At 40.1% G+C, this 24298-nt stretch overlaps 1 protein-coding gene across 1 annotated transcript in view; it reads right to left on the bottom strand.

The window, feature by feature from the left end:
* Positions 1-24298, bottom strand: part of LOC139748753 (lachesin-like) — a 255561-nt gene that overhangs the window by 8715 nt on the left and 222548 nt on the right. Inside the window, exon 4 of the mRNA XM_071662179.1 lies at positions 6940-7048. Within this exon, the coding sequence (XP_071518280.1) occupies positions 6940-7048 (109 nt within the window). The remainder of the gene's footprint in view (positions 1-6939; positions 7049-24298) is intronic.

Here is a 24298-nt window from a genome sequence, read left to right as displayed (position 1 = left end):
TCTATAATTATCACTGCACCTACTGCCCCTATAATTATCACTGCACCTACTGCCTCTATAATTATCACTGCACCTACTGCCTCTATAATTATCACTGCAACTACTGCCTCTATAATTATCACTGCACCTACTGCCCCTATAATTGTCACTGCACCTACTGCCTCTATAATTATCACTGCAACTAATGCCTCTATAATCATCACTGCAATAACTACCTCTATAATCATCACTGCAATAACTACCTCTATAATTATCACTGCAATAACTACCTCTATAATTATCACTGCAACTACTACCTCTATAATTATCACTGCACCTATGCCTCTATAATTATCACTGCAACTACTACCTCTATAATTATCACTGCAACTACTACCTCTATAATTATAACTGCAATAGCTACCTGTATAATCATCACTGCAAGAACTACCTCTATAACTATCACTGCAATAAATACCTCTATAATTACCACAGTCACTGTAATTATCACTGTTCCCCCCCTCCATCCGGCACTGTGTCGCCAGGACAAAATATAAACAGTAAAAGATCATGTGATAATCATTCTCTCTCTCTCTCTCTCTCTCTCTCTCTCTCTCTCTCTCTCTCTCTCTCTCTCTCTCTCTATGTATAATCTTTGGTCATGTATTAAGCCCATGTATTAAGCTCATACATTTATCCTCTGTGGCTTTTTGGCCGATCGCTCGTGTCCGTGTGTGTGTGTGTGTGTGTCTCGCGCTCTTGTCTCCCTGTCTCGTGGGGGAGATAATATATTGTCTCCATCTCCCTTCCGCGAGACAGCGGACGTCTCCAGTAAGTCTTCAGAAAAGCCGTGCCTTCTGCTCCTAATACAAGGCCATGTTCCAGCAATACATAACCGCTGGCTTTCTCCTCCTTGCTAATAAGAATCGCTTTTCCCTAGATTTTCCTGCTTATTTCCCTGTGCCAGTCTGATTTAAGTAGGATAAAAGTCTTATTGGATATACATATATATGTGTGTGTGTGTGTCCGTGTGTGAGTCCACGGAGAAATGAAAGACGATAAGTTTACAAGTGCACTTTCGTGTAATAATCACATCATCAGGGGAGACACAAGAAAGAATTATAACAGTCAGTTGATATACTACGAAGAGACGTAGTTATGACGCCATCTGGTAAACAAGTGACTGTCCGAATATATATATATATATATATATATATATATATATATATATATATATATATATATATATATATATATATAATTTTTTTTCCTCTTTTTTTTCTCTCTCTTTAGTTATATACGTATTGCATATAAATGTGCATTTACGAGTAAAAGAACTATGATAATGATAATTGTAATAATAATGATAATGATAATTGGAAATTTAACTAACTTTCAAATGTATAAAGTGGCTTATAACTTGTGTAACATTTGATCGGAACGCAAACTTTTGGAAATTCAAACAGACAGAAAACGTAATTAGCGCTCGCATTGAAATTGGTTTAGAAAAGTAAATTCGAATTTAGGAACATGATTTCTACTGTAAATAGAATGATGACATATTGGATAATAAGAAATGGATTCATTATTGAGTGGATATATGTCAGACTGTGTAAGTAAAACTGTTTGATTGTCCTGCTCACTTAAAACATCGTAATTCATACTTAAAACATCTTGATTCATACTTAAACATCATAATTCATACTCAAAACATCATCATTCATACTTAAACATCACAGTTCATACTTGAACATCATAATCATACTTAGAACATCATAATTTATACTTAGAACATCATAATTCATACTTAGAACATCATAATTCATACTTAAACATCACAGTTCATATTTAAAACATCATAATCATACTTAGAACATCATAATTCATACTTAAAACATCATAATTCATACTGAAACATCACAGTTCATACTTAAAACATCATAATCATACTTAAAACATTATAATTGATACTTAAAACATCATAATTCATACTTAAACATCACAGTTCTTGCTTAAAACATCATAATCATACTTAAAACATCATAATTGATACTTAAAACACTATAATTCATACTTAAAACATCATAATTCTTAATCAACCCATGATTCATACTATAACATCATAATCATCATACTTAAAACATCATGATCATCATACTTAAAACATCATCATCACACTACATACTATAAATTAACCATACCTACCCTAGAAAATGTAAAGAACCAATTATCCTACACCGGTAACAGAACGTAATTGTCTTGCATATTATAATCAGTATGATAATCATCCTACACACTGTAGACAATACTTGATCATCCTACACACTAGATTAATAATGACCTCGGGTAGTAGTATGATATCTGATGGGTATACGAATAATGGGGTTGGATTATCAGAGATTTTGAGCTGGGAGCTTTGTAAGTATTTTGGGCTCATGCCAGTGTTATGTTTGTGTTCTGTCAGTGTTATATTGTTGTATATGTGTTCTGTCAGTGTTATGTCTGTGTTCTGCCAGTGTTATATTGTTGTATATGTGTTCTGTCAGTGTTATATTGTTGTATATGTGTTCTGTCAGTGTTATGTCTGTGTTCTGTCAGTGTTATATTGTTGTATATGTGTTCTGTCAGTGTTATATTGTTGTATATGTGTTCTGTCAGTGTTATATTGTTGTATATGTGTTCTGCCAGTGTTATATTGTTGTATATGTGTTCTGCCAGTGTTATATTGTTGTATATGTGTTCTGTCAGTGTTATATTGTTGTATATGTGTTCTGTCAGTGTTATGTTTGTGTTCTGTCAGTGTTATATTGTTGTATATGTGTTCTGTCAGTGTTATATTGTTGTATATGTGTTCTGCCAGTGTTATATTGTTGTATATGTGTTCTGTCAGTGTTATATTGTTGTATATGTGTTCTGTCAGTGTTATATTGTTGTATACGTGTTCTGTCAGTGTTATGTCTGTGTTCTGTCGGTGTTATATTGTTGTATATGTGTTCTGCCAGTGTTATATTGTTGTATATGTGTTCTGCCAGTGTTATATTGTTGTATATGTGTTCTGTCAGTGTTATATTGTTGTATATGTGTTCTGTCAGTGTTATATTGTTGTATATGTGTTCTGTCAGTGTTATATTGTTGTATATGTGTTCTGTCAGTGTTATATTGTTGTATATGTGTTCTGCCAGTGTTATATTGTTGTATATGTGTTCTGTCAGGGTTATATTGTTGTATATGTGTTCTGTCAGTGTTATATTGTTGTATATGTGTTCTGTCAGTGTTATATTGTTGTATATGTGTTCTGTCAGTGTTATATTTGTGTTCTGTCAGTGTTATATTTCATGGCAAGTATGAGGGAAGGTATGAAGAGGATCTATAGTAGAGTCTACTGAGGTATGAGGCCAAGGGCCGGGGTTTATTTTAATGAGGGAGTGGAGGGGGTTGGTTGATAGATAGTTATGGTGTGGTTAGGGAGTGAAGTTAATGCATGGAATTAAGTGTCGACATTGTTAAGGTAGGTTACTATATACAAGGATCATATATATATTTTTTCTTTGTCGCTGTCTCCTGCGTTAGCGAGGTAGCGCAAGGAAACAGACGAAAGAATGGCCCAACCCACCCCCATACACATGTATATACATACACCTCCACACACAGCACATATACATCTCAGTGTATACATATATATATATATATATATATATATATATATATATATATATATATATATATATATATATATATATATATATATATATATATATGTTTTTTTTTTTTTATACCTCGTCGCTGTCTCCCGCGTTTGCGAGGTAGCGCAAGGAAACAGACGAAAGAAATGGCCCAACCCCCCCATACACATGTACATACACACGTCCACACACGCAAATATACATACCTACACAGCTTTCCATGGTTTACCCCGGACGCTTCACATGCCTTGATTCAATCCACTGACAGCACGTCAACCCCTGTATACCACATCGCTCCAATTCACTCTATTCCTTGCCCTCCTTTCACCCTCCTGCATGTTCAGGCCCCGATCACACAAAATCCTTTTCACTCCATCTTTCCACCTCCAATTTGGTCTTCCTCTTCTCCTCGTTCCCTCCACCTCCGACACATATATCCTCTTGGTCAATCTTTCCTCACTCATTCTCTCCATGTGCCCAAACCATTTCAAAACACCCTCTTCTGCTCTCTCAACCACGCTCTTTTTATTTCCACACATCTCTCTTACCCTTACGTTACTTACTCGATCAAACCACCTCACACCACACATTGTCCTCAAACATCTCATTTCCAGCACATCCATCCTCCTGCGCACAACTCTATCCATAGCCCACGCCTCGCAACCATACAACATTGTTGGAACCACTATTCCTTCAAACATACCCATTTTTGCTTTCCGGGATAATGTTCTCGACTTCCACACATTTTTCAAGGCTCCCAAAATTTTCGCCCCCTCCCCCACCCTATGATCCACTTCCGCTTCCATGGTTCCATCCGCTGCCAGATCCACTCCCAGATATCTAAAACACTTCACTTCCTCCAGTTTTTCTCCATTCAAACTCACCTCCCAATTGGCTTGACCCTCAACCCTACTGTACCTAATAACCTTGCTCTTATTCACATTTACTCTTAACTTTCTTCTTCCACACACTTTACCAAACTCCGTCACCAGCTTCTGCAGTTTCTCACATGAATCCGCCACCAGCGCTGTATCATCAGCGAACAACAACTGACTCACTTCCCAAGCTCTCTCATCCCCAACAGACTTCATACTTGCCCCTCTTTCCAAGACTCTTGCATTTACCTCCCTAACAACCCCATCCATAAACAAATTAAACAACCATGGAGACATCACACACCCCTGCCGCAAACCTACATTCACTGAGAACCAATCACTTTCCTCTCTTCCTACACGTACACATGCCTTACATCCTCGATAAAAACTTTTCACTGCTTCTAACAACTTGCCTCCCACACCATATATTCTTAATACCTTATATGTATGTATATATATATATTTTCTTTCTTTTCTTTCAAACTATTCGCCATTTCCCGCATTAGCGAGGTAGCGTTAAGAACAGAGGACTGGGCCTTTGAGGGACTACCCTCACCTGGCCCAATTCTCTGTTCCTTCTTTTGGAAAATTAAAAAAAAAACGAGAGGGGAGGATTTCCAGCCCCCCGCTCCCTCCCCTTTTAGTCGCCTTCTACGACACGCAGGGAATACGTGGGAAGTATTCTTTCTCCCCTATCCCCAGGGATAATATATATATTTTTTTTTTTTTTTTTTTTTTTTTTTTTTATACTTTGTCGCTGTCTTGGTCAATCTTTCCTCACTCATTCTCTCCATGTGCCCAAACCATTTCAAAACACCCTCTTCTGCTCTCTCAACCACGCTCTTTTTATTTCCACACATCTCTCTTACCCTTACGTTACTTACTCGATCAAACCACCTCACACCACACATTGTCCTCAAACATCTCATTTCCAGCACATCCATCCTCCTGCGCACAACTCTATCCATAGCCCACGCCTCGCAACCATACAACATTGTTGGAACTACTATTCCTTCAAACATACCCATTTTTGCTTTCCGGGATAATGTTCTCGACTTCCACACATTTTTCAAGGCTCCCAAAATTTTCGCCCCCTCCCCCACCGTATGATCCACTTCCGCTTCCATGGTTCCATCCGCTGACAGATCCACTCCCAGATATCTAAAACACTTCACTTCCTCCAGTTTCTCTCCATTCAAACTCACCTCCCAATTGACTTGACCCTCAACCCTACTGTACCTAATAACCTTGCTCTTATTCACATTTACTCTTAACTTTCTTCTTCCACACACTTTACCAAACTCCGTCACCAGCTTCTGCAGTTTCTCACATGAATCCGCCACCAGCGCTGTATCATCAGCGAACAACAACTGACTCACTTCCCAAGCTCTCTCATCCCCAACAGACTTCATACTTGCCCCTCTTTCCAAGACTCTTGCATTTACCTCCCTAACAACCCCATCCATAAACAAATTAAACAACCATGGAGACATCACACACCCCTGCCGCAAACCTACATTCACTGAGAACCAATCACTTTCCTCTCTTCCTACACGTACACATGCCTTACATCCTCGATAAAAACTTTTCACTGCTTCTAACAACTTGCCTCCCACACCATATATTCTTAATACCTTCCACAGAGCATCTCTATCAACTCTATCATATGCCTTCTCCAGATCCATAAATGCTACATACAAATTCATTTGCTTTTCTAAGTATTTCTCACATACATTCTTCAAAGCAAACACCTGATCCACACATCCTCTACCACTTCTGAAACCACACTGCTCTTCCCCAATCTGATGCTCTGTACATGCCTTCACCCTCTCAATCAATACTCTCCCATATAATTTACCAGGAATACTCAACAAACTTATACCTCTGTAATTTGAGCACTCACTCTTATCCCCTTTGCCTTTGTACAATGGCACTATGCACGCATTCCGCCAATCCTCAGGCACCTCACCATGAGTCATACATACATTAAATAACCTTACCAACCAGTCAACAATACAGTCACCCCCTTTTTTAATAAATTCCACTGCAATACCATATATATATATGGTACTGCAATACCATATATATATATATATATATATATATATATATATCTATATATAAAAACCTTTTGTTAATATGGATATTAGGTATTATGCCAAGTCTACTGGGAATAAGCGGGAATTAAAGTTAGCAATAGGGAGCGGCAGTAACACGAATTTTACGACCCTGTAAACTTGGGGCGGAAAGGGAGGGATTGGGGGAAGGGGGGAAAGGGGGGGGGAAATGGTTTTTTTTTTGGGGGGGTTTGGCTGGCGCTAGTGTCTCTGCTACTCTCTCTCTCTCTCTCTCTCTCTCTCTCTCTCTCTCTCTCTCTCTCTCTCTCTCTGTGTGTGACTTACCCACAACCTTGAGTAGGAAGAAGAGAGAGGTGGGTGGATGTGTGGTGACCTGGCATTCATACACGCCAGCGTCTGACTGGCGAACATCTCGTAACGACAACTCCCACAGCTGTTGGGAAAAAAGCAATATAGTCATTAGTAATAAGTATATATATATGTATATATATATATATGTATATATTTCTTCTTTCATACATATTCGCCTTATCCCGCGTCAGCGAGGTAGCTTAAGTTAAGAACAGAGGACTGAGCCTTAGAGGGAATGTCCTCACTTGGCCCCCTTCTGAGTTCCTTCTTTTTGGAAAAATTATAAACGGGAAGGGAGGACTTTTTCCTGCCCGTCCCCCGCTCCCTCCCCTTTTAGTCGCCTTTTACGACACGCAGGGAATACGTGGCAAGTATTCTTTCTCCCCTATCCCCAGGTATATATATATATATATATATATATATATATATATATATATATATATATATATATATATATATTACATATACATATATTTCTATGAGTCCACGCGGAAAATGAAACACAATAAGTTCCCAAGTGCACTTTCGTGTCATAATCTCATCATCAGGGGAGACACAAGGGAGAAATATAACAGTCAGTTGATATTCAACGAAGAGACATAGCTAGGACGCCATCTGGCACAGTGGGTATAGGTGTGCAAGAATTCAAGGCCCAAGGTTCGATCCTTGGGGTGGAACGCATGCGAAGGATCAATAAAAAGCAGATTTGATAGAGAAAGGGGATTATTACGAGCAATGTATATGACTGCTGGTGGAGTATATTGAAATGATATGCATTATTGAGTAATGTAATCATTATTCATTGCAATTAATCTTTCATGTTATTGTGTATATACCATTTATTTTCATGATTGGAAATGAGTCGTCTGTCCTCGTCTATGAAATGGCGTATGTTTTAAATGACATAGACCAGTTAGTTATTCACAATGTGTGCGTTTGTATACTGATAACTCAGTCATGTATATATGTATGTAGGTAGGTGTAGTGCCAAATTACACACTGATGTAAACTTATACACTGGCACACGTTCCCGATCTCATTCACTGAATGATTATGAAATGTGTTCATCAGTGTGTTTATGTATACTGTATATTGTCCTCATGGAAGCAGGATGAATGAGAGAGAGAGAGAGAGAGAGAGAGAGAGAGAGAGAGAGAGAGAGAGAGAGAGAGAGAGAGAGAGAGAGAGAGAGAGAGAGAGAGAGATTCCTAGGAAATTTAAACACTATATATTTTTTTTTTTTTTTTTTTGCTTTGTCGCTGTCTCCCGCGTTTGCGAGGTAGCGCAAGGAAACAGACGAAAGAAATGGCCCAACCCACCCCCATACACATGTATATACATACGTCCACACACGCAAATATACATACCTACACAGATTTCCATGGTTTACCCCAGACGCTTCACATGCCCTGATTCAATCCACTGACAGCACGTCAACCCCGGTATACCACATCGATTCAATTCACTCTATTCCTTGCCCTCCTTTCACCCTCCTGCATGTTCAGGCCCCGATCACACAAAATCTTTTTCACTCCATCTTTCCACCTCCAATTTGGTCTCCCACTTCTCCTCGTTCCCTCCACCTCCGACACATATATCCTCTTGGTCAATCTTTCCTCACTCATTCTCTCCATGTGCCCAAACCATTTCAAAACACCATCTTCTGCTCTCTCAACCACGCTCTTTTTATTTCCACACATCTCTCTTACCCTTACGTTACTTACTCGATCAAACCACCTCACACCACACATTGTCCTCAAACATCTCATTTCCAGCACATCCATCCTCCTGCGCACAACTCTATCCATATCCCACGCCTCGCAACCATACAACATTGTTGGAACCACTATTCCTTCAAACATACCCATTTTTGCTTTCCGAGATAATGTTCTCGACTTCCACACATTCTTCAAGGCTCCCAGGATTTTCGCCCCCTCCCCCACCCTATGATCCACTTCCGCTTCCATGGTTCCATCCGCTGCCAGATCCACTCCCAGATATCTAAAACACTTTACTTCCTCCAGTTTTTTCCTATTCAAACTTACCTCCCAATGACTTGACCCTCAACCCTACTGTACCTAATAACCTTGCTCTTATTCACATTTACTCTTAACTTTCTTCTTTCACACACTTTACCAAACTCAGTCACCAGCTTCTGCAGTTTCTCACATGAATCAGCCACCAGCGCTGTATCATCAGCGAACAACAACTGACTCACTTCCCAAGCTGTCTCATCCCCAACAGACTTCATACTTGCCCCTCTTTCCAAAACTCTTGCATTTACCTCCCTAACAACCTCATCCATAAACAAATTAAACAACCATGGAGACATCACACACCCCTGCCGCAAACCTACATTCACTGAGAACCAATCGCTTTCCTCTCTTCCTACACGTACACATGCCATACATCCTCGATAAAAACTTTTCACTGCTTCTAACAACTTGCCTCCCACACCATATATTCTTAATACCTTCCACAGAGCATCTCTATCAACTCTATCATGTGCCTTCTCCAGATCCATAAATGCTACATACAAATCCATTTGCTTTTATAAGTATTTCTCACATACATTCTTCAAAGCAAACACCTGATCCACACATCCTCTACCACTTCTGAAACCACACTGCTCTTCCCCAATCTTATGCTCTGTACATGCCTTCACCCTCTCAATCAATACCCTCCCATATAATTTACCAGGAATACTCAACAAACTTATACCTCTGTAATTTGAGCACTCACTCTTATCCCCTTTGCCTTTGTACAATGGCACTATGCACGCATTCCGCCAATCCTCAGGCACCTCACCATGAGTCATACATACATTAAATAACCTTACCAACCAGTCAATAATATAGTCACCCCCTTTTTTAATAAATTCCACTGCAATACCATCCAAACCTGCTGCCTATATATATATATATATATATATATATATATATATATATATATATATATATATATATATATATATGTATAGATAGATAGATAGGTAGATAGATAGATAGATAGTTGGAAGGGCTTTTATGATAGATAAATATTCATTAATGTTTCTATCACTTTTGTGTTCAAAAAGATATTTCTCAACAGAACAGTTGGGTTGAAAACCATGAACAATTGTTAATTTATTCATATCCGAAGAACGACTCTGCCCCGCATAAAAATGATATGCAAATGAGAGCCCGTTCACCTTACGTATGCAAATGAAGGTAATTGTATAATTGAATACAGTTGGCACCTGTTTGTTTCCCAAGATTGTATAAGATTGTATTTATGCCTCCGTAACACCAATACAGTTGCTTATATACAGTGAAGAGTTTCAGACTTACAGTGTATTTATATAAGTGATATAGGTAATTGTTAAGTGGGCCATTTCAGTAATACACAAGTCACTGGCCCGTGTGTAATATGAATACAGAAAACCCTTTTAGAATATAATAACTATCGGGTAATGGATTTAAAGTAATTATAAGTGACATTTCTCTCTCGTACTGGTGAATCTTGCGCGAAAAGTGTCGCATTTTGCTAGTGTTATTGGAGTGCAAGGACCAACACATCTCTCTCTTTGTATAATTACTTTCTAATTATCTTGGACAATGATTAATGAGGACGATTTTTCGCGAGATGAAATTAGGGCTCATGTCATTAGCAGGTAATTGAAGCGTGGCATGATTATCAAGGTTAGGGATAACTGGTTTAACTGGGGAGATGATTATATATATGTATATATATATATATATATATATATATATATATATATATATATATATATATATATATATATATATATATATACACAGGCCCCACAAAACTTTCCATGGTTTACCCCAGACGCTTCAATGCCCTGGTTCAATCCATTAACAGCACGTCGACCCCGGTATACCACATCGTTCCAATTCACTCTATTCCTTGCACACAGTTCACCCTCCTGCATGTTCAGGCCCCTATCACTCAAAATCTTTTTCACTCCATCTTTCCACCTCCAATTTGGTCTCCCACTTCTCCTCGTTCCCTCCACTTCTGACACATATATCCTCTTGGTCAATCTTTCCTCACTCATTCTCTACATGTGACCAAACCATTTCAAAACACCCTCTTCTGCTCTCTCATCCACGCTCTTTTTATTTCCACACATCTCTCTTACCCTTTCATTACTTACTCGATCAAACCACCTCACACCACACATTGTCCTCAAACATCTCATTTCCAGCACATCCATCCTCCTGCGCACAACTCTATCCATAGCCTACGCCTCGCAACCATACAACATTGTTGGAACCACTATTCCTTCAAACATACCCATTTTTGCTTTCAATAATGTGTCATAATCACATCATCATCAGGGGAGACACAAGACAGAAAAATATAACAGTCAGTTGACATACAACGAAGAGACGTAGCTAGGACGCCATTTGGTAAACATGTGAATGTTTGAATAGATCAAGAAATAATGTTTCATCAGTGTATTATCCGACTCTGAAAAGACGGCTCTACCCGGGATGTGCCAGGAGGTTTGATATAAGTCGATATATAAATAATGTATATAGGAATGTATATAGGTATGTATATAGGAATGAACACATGAGAAGTATTAGCCTAAGAGCAGAGGAGAGAGGATTGTCCCGAATATTATGACGACTATATTCCGTGTTTAAATCTTTATACTTAGGAGCCAATTTGCATTACATCACACACACACACACACACACACACACACACACACACACACACACACACACACACATACTCTCTTACATGATATTCTCAGTCTTGGAGTGGATTTTAGAGACGATATATATATAATATATATACACACACACACACACACATATATATATATATATATATATATATATATATATATATATATATATATATATATATATATTATCCCTGGGGATAGGGGAGAAAGAATACTTCCCACGTATTCCCTGCGTGTCGTAGAAGGCGACTAAAAGGGGAGGGAGCGGGGGTCTGGAAATCCTCCCCTCTCAATTTTTTTTAATTTTCCAAAAGAAGGAACAGAGAAGGGGGCCAGGTGAGGATATTCCCTCAGTGGCCCAGTTCTCTGTTCTTAACGCTACCTCGCTAACGCGGGAAATGGCGAATAGTTTGAAAAAAAAAAAAAATATATATATATATATATATATATATATATATATATATATATATATATATATATATATATATATATATATATCCCTGGGGATAGGGGAGAAAGAATACTTCCCACGTCTTCCTTGCGTGTCGTTGAATGCGACTAAAAGGGAAGGGAGCGGGGGGCTGGAAATCCTCCCCTCTCGTTTTTAATTTTCCAAATGAAGGAACAGAGAAGGGGGCCAAGTGAGGATATTACCTCAAAGGCTCAGTCCTCTGTTCTTAACGCTACCTCGCTAATGCGGGAAATGGCGAATAGTATAAAAGAAAGTTGATAGAGATGCTCTGTGGAAGGTACTAAGCATATATGGTGTGGGAGGCAAGTTGTTAGAAGCAGTGAAAAGTTTTTATCGAGGATGTAAGGCATGTGTACGTGTAGAAGAGAGGAAAGTGATTGGTTCTCAGTGAATGTAGGTTTGCGGCAGGGGTGTGTGATGTCTCCATGGTTGTTTAATTTGTTTATGGATGGGGTTGTTAGGGAGGTGAATGCAAGAGTTTTGGAAAGAGGGGCAAGTATGCAGTCTGTTGGGGATGAGAGAGCTTGGGAAGTGAGTCAGTTGTTGTTCGCTGATGATACAGCGCTGGTGGCTGATTCATGTGCGAAACTGCAGAAGCTGGTGATTGAGTTTGGTAAAGTGTGTGAAAGAAGAAAGTTAAGAGTGAATGTGAATAAGAGCAAGGTTATTAGGTACAGTAGGGTTGAGGGTCAAGTCAATTGGGAGGTAAGTTTGAATGGAGAAAAACTGGAGGAAGTAAAGTGTTTTAGATATCTGGGAGTGGATCTGGCAGCGGATGGAACCATGGAAGCGGAAGTGAATCATAGGGTGGGGGAGGGGGCGAAAATCCTGGGAGCCTTGAAGAATGTGTGGAAGTCGAGAACATTATCTCGGAAAGCAAAAATGGGTATGTTTGAAGGAATAGTGGTTCCAACAATGTTGTACGGTTGCGAGGCGTGGGCTATGGATAGAGTTGTGCGCAGGAGGGTGGATGTGCTGGAAATGAGATGTTTGAGGACAATATGTGGTGTGAGGTGGTTTGATCGAGTAAGTAATGTAAGGGTAAGAGAGATGTGTGGAAATAAAAAGAGTGTGGTTGAGAGAGCAGAAGAGGGTGTTTTGAAATGGTTTGGGCACATGGAGAGAATGAGTGAGGAAAGATATATATATATATATATATATATATATATATATATATATATATATATATATATATATATATATATATATATACATACATGTGTGTGTGTGTGTGTGTGTGTGTGTGTGTATTACTGATAATGTGGATGTCAAGTTAATGAACTGTGTCGTATGTGTAAACAGCTACGTTAGATTCAGCACAGTTTAAGAGTTTGGCGATTTGTTACAGAGGCTTCCCTCCTCCCTCTCCCCCACACAACACACAAAGTTGATTTGATTTCAGTCGGACAATCCAGCGCATCTCTCTCTCTCTCTTGTATTTTTTTTAAAGCCACTCATTCATTAAAAACAGTGTCACGAGAGTAGATATGCATGGAATTTGAAATTGGGCGAAGTCATCTGAAAGTGAAATTGTGGGGGGGGGGACGACACCGTTGGCCGTGTTGCAAATTGACGTAGATAGACGATACTTTGAGAGAGATTGGATAGTCTAAAAAAACCCGGTAATTTCGCACTGTTTTTAGGCTTCCCTCCCCACAACCCCCAAAGTCTGTGATTAGATTGGTGAAATAATGACCCTTTACCTCTGAGAAGAATGATTGCAATGATCTTATTCATTGTTAGAGGAATTGAAGAATTGATGGCTTGGCGGCATCCAGCAAGGACGGTAGTGTGTGTGTGTGTGTGTGTGTGTATACCCCACAACCCCTCCTCTTCCCCCCGTTTTCTTTAGTGCCATGGGCGTGGGCCTTTGAATGTGAGACAGGTCGCCAGTGTGGACTCTCTCTCTCTCTCTCTCTCTCTCTCTCTCTCTCTCTCTCTCTCTCTCTCTCTCTCTCTCTCTCTCTCTCTCTCTCATTTCCCCCCCTTCCTGTCTGTGTGTCTTCCTCACCAATACACAGGTCCTTCCCCTTCCACTCCCATTCTCTCCCACCTCCTCTCCCACCTACTCTCCCAGCTTCAAGGACCCTCTCACACCTACTCTCATAGCTTCATACACCCTCTCCCACTTGCTCTCCCAGCCTCATATACCCTCTCCCACTTGCTCTCCCAGCCTCATATACCCTCTCCCACTTGCTCTCCCAGCTTCATACACCCTCTCCCACTTGCTCTCCCAGCTTCATACACCCTCTCCCACTTGCTCTCCCAGCCTCATACACCCTCTCCCACTTGCTCTCCCAGCCTCATACACCCTCTTCCACTTGCTCTCCCAGCCTCATACACCCTCTCCCACTTGCTCTCCCAGCCTCATACACCCTCTCCCACTTGCTCTCCCAGCCTCATATACCGTCTCCCACTTGCTCTCCCAGCCTCATACACCCTCTCCCACTTGCTCTCCCAGCTTCATACATCCTCTCCCACTTGCTCTCCCAGCTTCATACACCCTCTCCCACTTGCTCTGCCAGCCTCATATACCCTCTTCCACATGCTCTCCCAGCTTCATACATCCTCTCCCACTTGCTCTCCCAGCCTCATACACCCTCTCCCACTTGCTCTCCCAGCCTCATATACCCTCTCCCACTTGCTCTCCCAGCCTCATACACCCTCTCCCACTTGCTCTCCCAGCCTCATACACCCTCTCCCACTTGCTCTCCCAGCCTCATACACCCTCTCCCACTTGCTCTCCCAGCCTCATATACCGTCTCCCACTTGCTCTCCCAGCCTCATACACCCTCTCCCACTTGCTCTCCCAGCCTCATACACCTTCTCCCACTTGCTCTTCCAGCCTCATACACCCTCTCCCACTTGCTCTCCCAGCCTCATACACCCTCTCCCACTTGCTCTCTCAGCCTCATACACCCCACTTGCTCTCCCAGCCTCATACACCCCACTTGCTCTCCCAGCCTCATACACCCTCTCCCACATGCTCTCCCAGCCTCATACACCCTCTCCCACTTGCTCTCCCAGCCTCATATACCCTCTCCCACTTGCTCTCCCAGCCTCATATACCCTCTCCCACTTGCTCTCCCAGCCTCATATACCCTCTCCCACTTGCTCTCCCAGCCTCATATACCGTCTCCCACTTGCTCTCCCAGCCTCATATACCCTCTCCCACTTCCTCTCCCGGCCCACCATAGTCTGGTGATGGCGTCACCAGCCGTAAACACTGTCTTATTGCTCTATAAACCTCCAAGTCTTCGCTACACAACCAATCATGTTCGCCACGCTGGTCCTGTCATAGTGAGGGAGGGAGGGAGGACGAACTACGTGTCAGTCTACGTTAAAGTTGCTACGAGTCAAACTTAGGTTATGTATATATATATATATATATATATATATATATATATATATATATATATATATATATATATATATATATATATATATATATGGCAGCGGATAGAACCATGGAAGCGGAAGTGAATCATAGGGTGGGGGAGGGGGCGAAAATTCTGGGAGCCTTGAAGAATGTGTGAAAGTCGAGAACATTATCTCGGAAAGCAAAAATCCAACAACGTTGTATGGTTGCGAGGCGTGGGCTGTGGATAGAGTTGTGCGGAGGAGGGTGGATGTGCTGGAAATGAGATGAAATGTGAAGCGTCTGGGGTAAACCATGGAAAGTTCTGTGGGGCCTGGATGTGGAAAGGGAGCTGTGGTTTCGGTGCATTATTACATGACAGCTAGAGACTGAGTGTGAGTGAATGGGCCCTTTGTTGTCTTTTCCTAGCGCTACCTCGCACACATGAGGGGGGAGGGGGCTGTTAATTCATGTGGGGCGAGGTGGCGATGGGAATGAATACAGGCAGACTGTATGAATTATGTACATGTGTATATATGTATATGTCTGTGTGTGTATATATACACAAATGGGAACTTCAGTGAAGGGGGCTAATGGGGAGGTGATAACAAGTAGTGGTGATGTGAGAAGGAGATGGAGTGAGTATTTTTAAGGTTTGTTGAATGTGTTTGATGATAGAGTGGCAGATATAGGGTGTTTTGGTCGAGGTGGTGTGCAAAGTGAGAGGGTTAGGGGAAATGATTTGGTAAATAGAGAAGAGGTAGTAAAAGCTTTACGGAAGATGAAAGCCGGCAAGGCAGCGGGTTTGGATGGTATTGCAGTGGAATTTATTTAAAAATGGGGTGACTGTATTGTTGAGTGGTTGGTAAGGTTATTTAATTTATGTATGATTCATGGTGAGGTGCCTGAGGATTGGCGGAATGCGTGCATAGTGCCATTGTACAAAGGCAAAGGGGATAAGATTGAGTGCTCAAATTACAGAGGTATAAGTTTGTTGAGTATTCCTGGTAAATTATATGGGAGGATATTGATTGAGAGGGTGAAGGCATGTACAGAGCATCAGATTGGGGAAGAGCAGTGTGGTTTCAGAAGTGGTAGAGGATGTGTGGATCAGGTGTTTGCTTTGAAGAATGTATGTGAGAAATACTTAGAAAAGCAAATGGATTTGTATGTAGCATTTATGGATCTGGGGAAGACATATGTTAGAGTTGATAGAGATGCTCTGTGGAAGGTATTAAGAATATATGGTATGGGAGGCAAGTTGTTAGAAGCAGTGAAAAGTTTTTATCGAGGATGTAAGGCATGTGTACGTGTAGGAAGAGAGGAAAGTGATTGGTTCTCAGTGAATGTAGGTTTACGGCAGGGGTGTGTGATGTCTCCATGGTTGTTTAATTTGTTTATGGATGGGGTTGTTAGGGAGGTGAATGCAAGAGTTTTGGAAAGAGGGGCAAGTATGAAGTCTGTTGTGGATAAGAGAGCTTGGGAAGTGAGTCAGTTGTTGTTCGCTGATGATACAGCGCTGGTGGCTGATTCATGTGAGAAACTGCAGAAGCTGGTGACTGAGTTTGGTAAAGTGTGTGGAAGAAGAAAGTTAAGAGTAAATGTGAATAAGAGCAAGGTTATTAGGTACAGTAGGGTTGAGGGTCAAGTCAATTGGGAGGTAAGTTTGAATGGAGAAATATATATATATATATATATATATATATATATATATATATATATATATATATATATATATATATATATATATATATATATATATATATTCTTTTTTCACGATAATTACACTTTACTACTACTACTATTACCACTATTACTAATATTACTACTACGACCCCTACTACTACTACCCCTACTACTACTACTACCCCTGCTACTACTACTACTTCTACTACTATTACTACTACTACCACTACTACTACTACTACTACTACTATTACTACTACTACCACTACTACTACTACCCCTGCTACTACTACTACTTCTACTACTATTACTACTACTACCACTACTACTACTACTACTACTACTATTACTACTACTACCACTACTACTACTACCCCTGCTACTACTACTACTTCTACTACTATTACTACTACTACCACTACTACTACTACTACTACTACTATTACTACTACTACCACTACTACTACTACCCCTGCTACTACTACTACTTCTACTACTATTACTACTACTACCACTACTACTACTACTACTACTACTATTACTACTATTACTACTACTACCATCGTCTACATGATTGAAAATGATCACGTTCGCCATCTTACAATCATCAACATCATCATCATGATTATTCATTTTCATTTCATTTTTTTTGTCTTTTATAATGACTTGGGTTTAGGAAGGCTTAACCCCCCCTCCCCCCCACCTCCACCCCCTGTAATGGTTGGGGGGGGTTGGGTTGGTTCCTGTGTTACCCCACCCTGGTTGGCCGGTGTTATAGGCCCTTAATACCTTACTGATTAGGTGGGTGTGGGAGAGAGAGAGAGAGAGAGAGAGAGAGAGAGAGAGAGAGAGAGAGAGAGAGAGAGAGAGAGAGAGAGAGAGAGAGAGAGAGAGAGAGGCCTCCTCCCCCTCTTTTCTGGCGTTGGGGGGGGTGGGGGGGGAGAGGGTGTCAGTCTACGAGATGGGAGTAAAAAAAAAAAAAGAAAAAAGAAATCTTAATTACGCTGTCGCATCTCGTTTTCTTCCCGTAGTTCGTTGAAGGGTCCAGTGTATGTAGTTGGGTGATTTGACTTCTGCCTCCAGACACACACACACACACACACACACACACACACACACACAGACACACACACACAGACACACACACACACACACACACACGTACACACACACACACACTACATGGTTGTTAACCTTAGTGTACTTAGATGACACTCCAAAATGATAGGGAACTTCCTCTACGGAATTAATTACCCTCATTAAGCTAATTTTCCTCCCAACTTTCACAATCCTTCACTGTTTAATTACCCCTGAAGAAGTTTCATTAAACCTCTCATTTATTATGAATAATTTTTTTCATGCCTCTTTCTCATCCTTCCTCACTTAAATATAATCGGTCTGGATTATAAAGTAATCTGGGTTACTTTTCTGGAGATTATAATTTTGATATGATTTTTCTTCATTAAGAAGGAAATGTATCCTGTGGTTACCAACTGATTTAATTATTTTGTGGTGTGGGAATTACGTATTACATTATACTATTATTAACTCATAATGTCTCCTGACATAGGAATTGTTCGAGTTGGAATATATATATATGTATCATAATCCTATGAGTTCACGGAGAAAATGAAACACGATAAGTTGCCAAGTGCACTTTCGTGTCATAATCACATCATCAGGGGAGACCATCTATGTCATCTTTTCAGTTACCTTTTCATATCTTTACTGGACCTGTGTATGTACATACGTATGTAACTTATGTTTCTCTCTCTCTCTCTCTCTCTCTCTCTCTCTCTCTCTCTCTCTCTCTCTCTCTCTCTCTCTCTATATATATATATATATATATATATATATATATATTTGTTTACCAAATGGCGTCCTAGCTACGTCTCTTTGTTGTATATCAACTGACTGTTATATTTCTCCCTTGTGTCTCCCCTGATGATGTGATTATCACATGAAAGTGCCCTTGGCAACTTATCGTGTTTCATTTCCCCCGTGGACTCATAGGAATATATATATATATATATATATATATATATATATATATATATATATATATATATATATATATATATAACCTTAGTAAACCTTTTATAGAGGGGTCTGCAGTGCATAGGAAGTCAGCCACGTCCACTGGTGAGATTACAGGTTCATGGGGTGTTGTGCACGTGTATTCATGGGGTAAGAGTGTATTACCTTTTCACATGGACGTCCCAGCCATGGCATGAGGGGGTCATGTGCTACTCCGTTACCTGCATGTTTTTTTTTTGATGAGAATTGGGCCGCGTCCAGGCAAAGAGACGGAGGAAGTGTGTCACACGTACAGTCCTCGGGGTCGAAGTTTCACATGGGTGTGTTGCTGATGTGACAGTGTGTGTATATTGTCCTCTCCGCTGCTAAGCAGAGTCGGCCTCTTCCGTCAAGCAGTTACCCTATCTCAATTATGTTTTGCCGAACTCCCGGAAAAGAGGCTTTTGTATAGTGTCACAACAAAAATAAAAATGTCTTAAGGCGTAACGAGACAATGTTTACCCCGCAGTCATTCTGAGGTGTTTGCTTACGTAAAAGCAAACGCACCGGGGGGGGTGGGGGGGTAATATCCCCGTGAGAAACACCTCGTAAACATCTCGTAAATATACACTAAATGTTTGCGAATGAATATGAATGCCATTTCGGTAAATCACGGTGTCCATTGAAGGAATTATGGTCACTGCTAGATTGAGAGATCCAGCAGTGATTGGCCAATGCGACAGTGCACCAACACTTTCTCCTCGAACGAAGGTAAACCAATGACAACCTAATGTCAAAGAACATATAATGTTCTTGCGTCTGGCTTACCAATTTGTGATAAAGATGTCAGACGGCTCGGAATCCCTCGTTACGGCAATTTACACCCGCATTTACCGTCACCCGCAAGATGGCCGGAGTATTTGAGCTAACTCATTGGCTGCTTGTGTCAGTGAATATTACAGTGAATAAAGTAGAAGTGTTTCGGGTTTATGAATAGTGTATAATCCACTTCGTCGTGGTAAATATATCCATAGTATATGTATATGATATTGCAGGAGGTCACAGTGGTGTGGGTGATCTAGTTAACGACTGCGGGAAAATGAAACACGTCAAGTTCCCAAGTGCATTTTCGTGTATTGATCACATCATGAGGGGAGATACATTGGCTAGTCACTTCATGGACAAGATTGGTTAGTAAATGAGAGATTGGCACTACCTAATCATCCAGTACCTAAATTGCAAGAGCTGTTTAACCCTCAACATACCATAGTACATAATACAGTATAGCTACTGTATTCACCTCTTTCAAAGTGACTGTGTTATTCTTAGCATTTTTAAACGTCTGAGAGTTATTTTCTTTTTAATCATATTCTGAACTTGTCGGTTATAAATGATAAATGATACTGATAACTACATTACTTTCAGATGATAAAAGCTGTTCAACGTAAACTTAGGCATCGTGTGGAGTTGTCTTGCTGTATTGAGATGAATACATCTACCTCACATATAGAAGTACGATCATTTAGATATAGATAACATGGCTATATCAAATATAGAAGTACAATCATTTAAATATAGATAACATGGCTATATCAAATATAGAAGTACGATCATTTAGATATAGATAACATGGCTATATCAAATATAAAAGTACGATCATTTAGATATAGATAACATGGCTATATCAAATATAGAAGTACGATCATTTAGATATAGATAACATGGCTATATCAAATATAGAAGTACGATCATTTAGATATAGATAACATGGCTATATCAAATATAGAAGTACGATCATTTAGATATAGATAACATGGCTATATCAAATATAGAAGTACGATCATTTAGATATAGATAACATGGCTATATCAAATCTATATCCATCGTGCCTACGTATCATACCTTAGTGTTTCCAGTTCGAGATGTTAATTTCCGATTTTTCTAATACCACGGGCGATCGGGGGCAATTAATTTCAGATGTTTAGAAATTGGCTGATTTATTTTTTATTCTTTACTGACTTCATTATCGCATTGAGTTCTGGTTATCCAGTGAGAACATGTCTGTGTCATGATGTATGAGACTATGTCTTCAGTATAAGCCCGAGACGCGAAGTCTTATTACACACGGAGCTTGTACGTGGATGGAAAAGAGTACAATGTTTTTAGGGACCTTCTCGCCCCGGGGTTACCCCTGTGGGAATTCGCCTTACCCTGCTCCTGGGTGGAGCGCAGCCTCGAAGGTGCAGGGTTCGTATAAAAGGGGTTCTTTGATTACGTCATCTATGATGGTCAATCTATCTATTTATCTATCCATCTATCGCGCGCGCGCGCGCGTGTGTGTGTGTGTGTGTGTGTGTGTGTGTGTATACACTACGTAATCTATCTGTCTATGTATTTATGTATCCATCTATCGTGTGTGTATACGTTATGTAATCTATCTATTTACCTATTCATCTATCCATGTATCGTGTGTGTGTGTGTGTGTGTAAACGTCACATAATCTATTTATCTACCAATTTGAATATCTATTCATCCATCTTTAGTGTGTGTGTGTGTGTGTGTGTATGTGTGTGTGTGTGTATACATAATACACAAGCTGATGTATGACATACAGTAAAATAATATACATTTTAGCACCTCGCAAAATCATTTTTGGGTACGGGGCAAAAATCCCATTTTTTGCAATCAAGGCAAGACAGTGACACACCACGATAAAAAGCCGTTACGGACAGTATTCCCCCTTTACTGCTATGTTTTCTGGCCTCTATAAAGTTTTTATATCTGGGCGATAAAATAAAGTGCAGTTTCCCTTCATTATTCACTAGCTCGCTCAGGTAGTCATACATTCGTACCTAAATGCATGTAAACTTCGTCGGAAAATGTATAAAATGTATATAAAAAATATATTATTTGTATGTGGAACATTTATATAATGTTTGAACGTATTTCGAGAGAGTATATATATATATATATATATATATATATATATATATATATATATATATATATATATATATATATATTTATTTTGCTTTGTCGCTGTCTCCCGCGTTTGCGAGGTAGCGCAAGGAAACAGACGAAAGAAAATGACCCAACCCACCCACATACACATGTATATACACACACGTCCACACACGCAAATATACATACCCATACATCTCAATGTACACATATATATACACACACAGACACATACATATATACACATGCACACAAGTCACACTGTCTGCCTTTATTTATTCCCATGTAATACTTTCAAATATATACATGGAAAGTTCTGTGGGGCCTGGATGTGGAAAGGGAGCTGTGGTTTCGGTGCATTATTACATGACAGCTAGAGACTGAGGGTGAACGAATGTGGCCTTTGTTGTCTTTTCCTAGCGCTACCTCGTACACATGCGGGAGGAGGGGGGGTTGCCATTTCATGTGTGGCGTGGTGGCGGCGGTAATGGATGAAGGCAGCATGTATGAATAGGTACATGTGTGTATATGTATATGTCTGGGTATGTATATGTATGTATACGTTGGAATGAATAGATATGTATATGTGCGTGTGTGGACGTGTATGTATATACATGTGTATGTGGGTGGGTTGGGCCATTCTTTCGTCTGTTTCCTTGCGCTACCTCGCTAACGCGGGAGACAGCGACAAAGTATAATAACAGAATAGTATAAATATATATATTCTGACCTGTAATATATTTGATGTTCATATAAAATAATGAAATATTCACAGCGGGGCAAAAATTGTATGACAACACATCGAGCACCGCTGGAGGTTCGTCAACTTGTGCTGAAGTGCACGATAAACGGTAAACGACTCGTGGCGCCACGATGAACGATAATTTTCAGTATATGTCTTCGCTGACGGGGTATTATATTCAAATTTTACATCGTGCTATGATGAAAACACCGACAAACGAAGCAGTGGAGAGTTTTGCTATATATATACATGAATATATATATATGTTTTTTATATTGAATAAATTGAATGGAAATTGATTGCGTATTGAAGGTTTGAATGTTGCCATATGAGGTTCATGTTTTGGTAACGGGGTTTTATCCTCTCTGGGTTTAACAACACACCTGCTTTTAATACTGAATGTTGCAGCTTTCCCTGGCTGTTAAGTTCCACTCTCTTGCCCCAGGTGGCTCTCTCTCTCTCTCTCTCTCTCTCTCTCTCTCTCTCTCTCTCTCTCTCTCTCTCTCTCTCTCAACACATTCGTCTCTTTTTTGTTGCCAGATGAACGATGATGCTCGCCACATGCGGGTCAGAGCCCGCACATCTGGAAATCCTAAAGGAACGCGCCCTCGCCTTCCTCAACCAACCCCCCACCTCTCACCCCCCCAAAAAAAAATAGGGAAATAAATCTCTCTGGGGAAATAGCGCCGGCATAGAAATCCACCGGACTTATCGCCATTTATAAGTCACATTTCCATCCATCCAATAAGCTGTTTCCTGATTTCGGCTAGGGTGGTCCTTACATTACATATTTCCTAAAGGAACGAATCGTCTTTTTCTTACGAGGTAGAGGCAAGGAAAGAAAACGCGGTGTGCGTCGTACTGGGACCCAGACGAACTCTGGGAAATGTTGTTTGAAAAGAAAAAAATCCTATTTATTCTGTAATTTCATATTTGCATAATTCACAGGACTTGTAAGCTCTTGTATGTTACAATATACGTTTAGATAGACAGTGAAACATGGGTTTAGTTCACCGTAGAGTGCTATAGACAGTGAAACATGGGTTTAGTTCACCGTAGAGTTATAGAGACAGTGAAACATGGGTTTAGTTCACCGTAGAGTTCTATAGACAGTGAAACATGGGTTTAGTTCACCGTAGAGTGCTATAGACAGTGAAACATGGGTTTAGTTCACCGTAGAGTTATAGAGACAGTGAAACATGGGTTTAGTTCACCGTAGAGTGATATAGACAGTGAAACATGGGTTTAGTTCACCGTAGAGTGATATAGACAGTGAAACATGGGTTTAGTTCACCGTAGAGTGATATAGACGGTGAAACATGGGTTTAGTTCACCGTAGAGTTCTATAGACAGTGAAACATGGGTTTAGTTCACCGTAGAGTTCTATAGACAGTG

Source organism: Panulirus ornatus, chromosome 5 (assembly GCF_036320965.1).
Source record: "Panulirus ornatus isolate Po-2019 chromosome 5, ASM3632096v1, whole genome shotgun sequence".
NCBI lineage: Eukaryota > Metazoa > Arthropoda > Malacostraca > Decapoda > Palinuridae > Panulirus > Panulirus ornatus.
The sequence above is the reverse complement of the archived record's forward strand: the minus strand, read 5'-3'. Positions and strand labels throughout refer to the sequence as shown.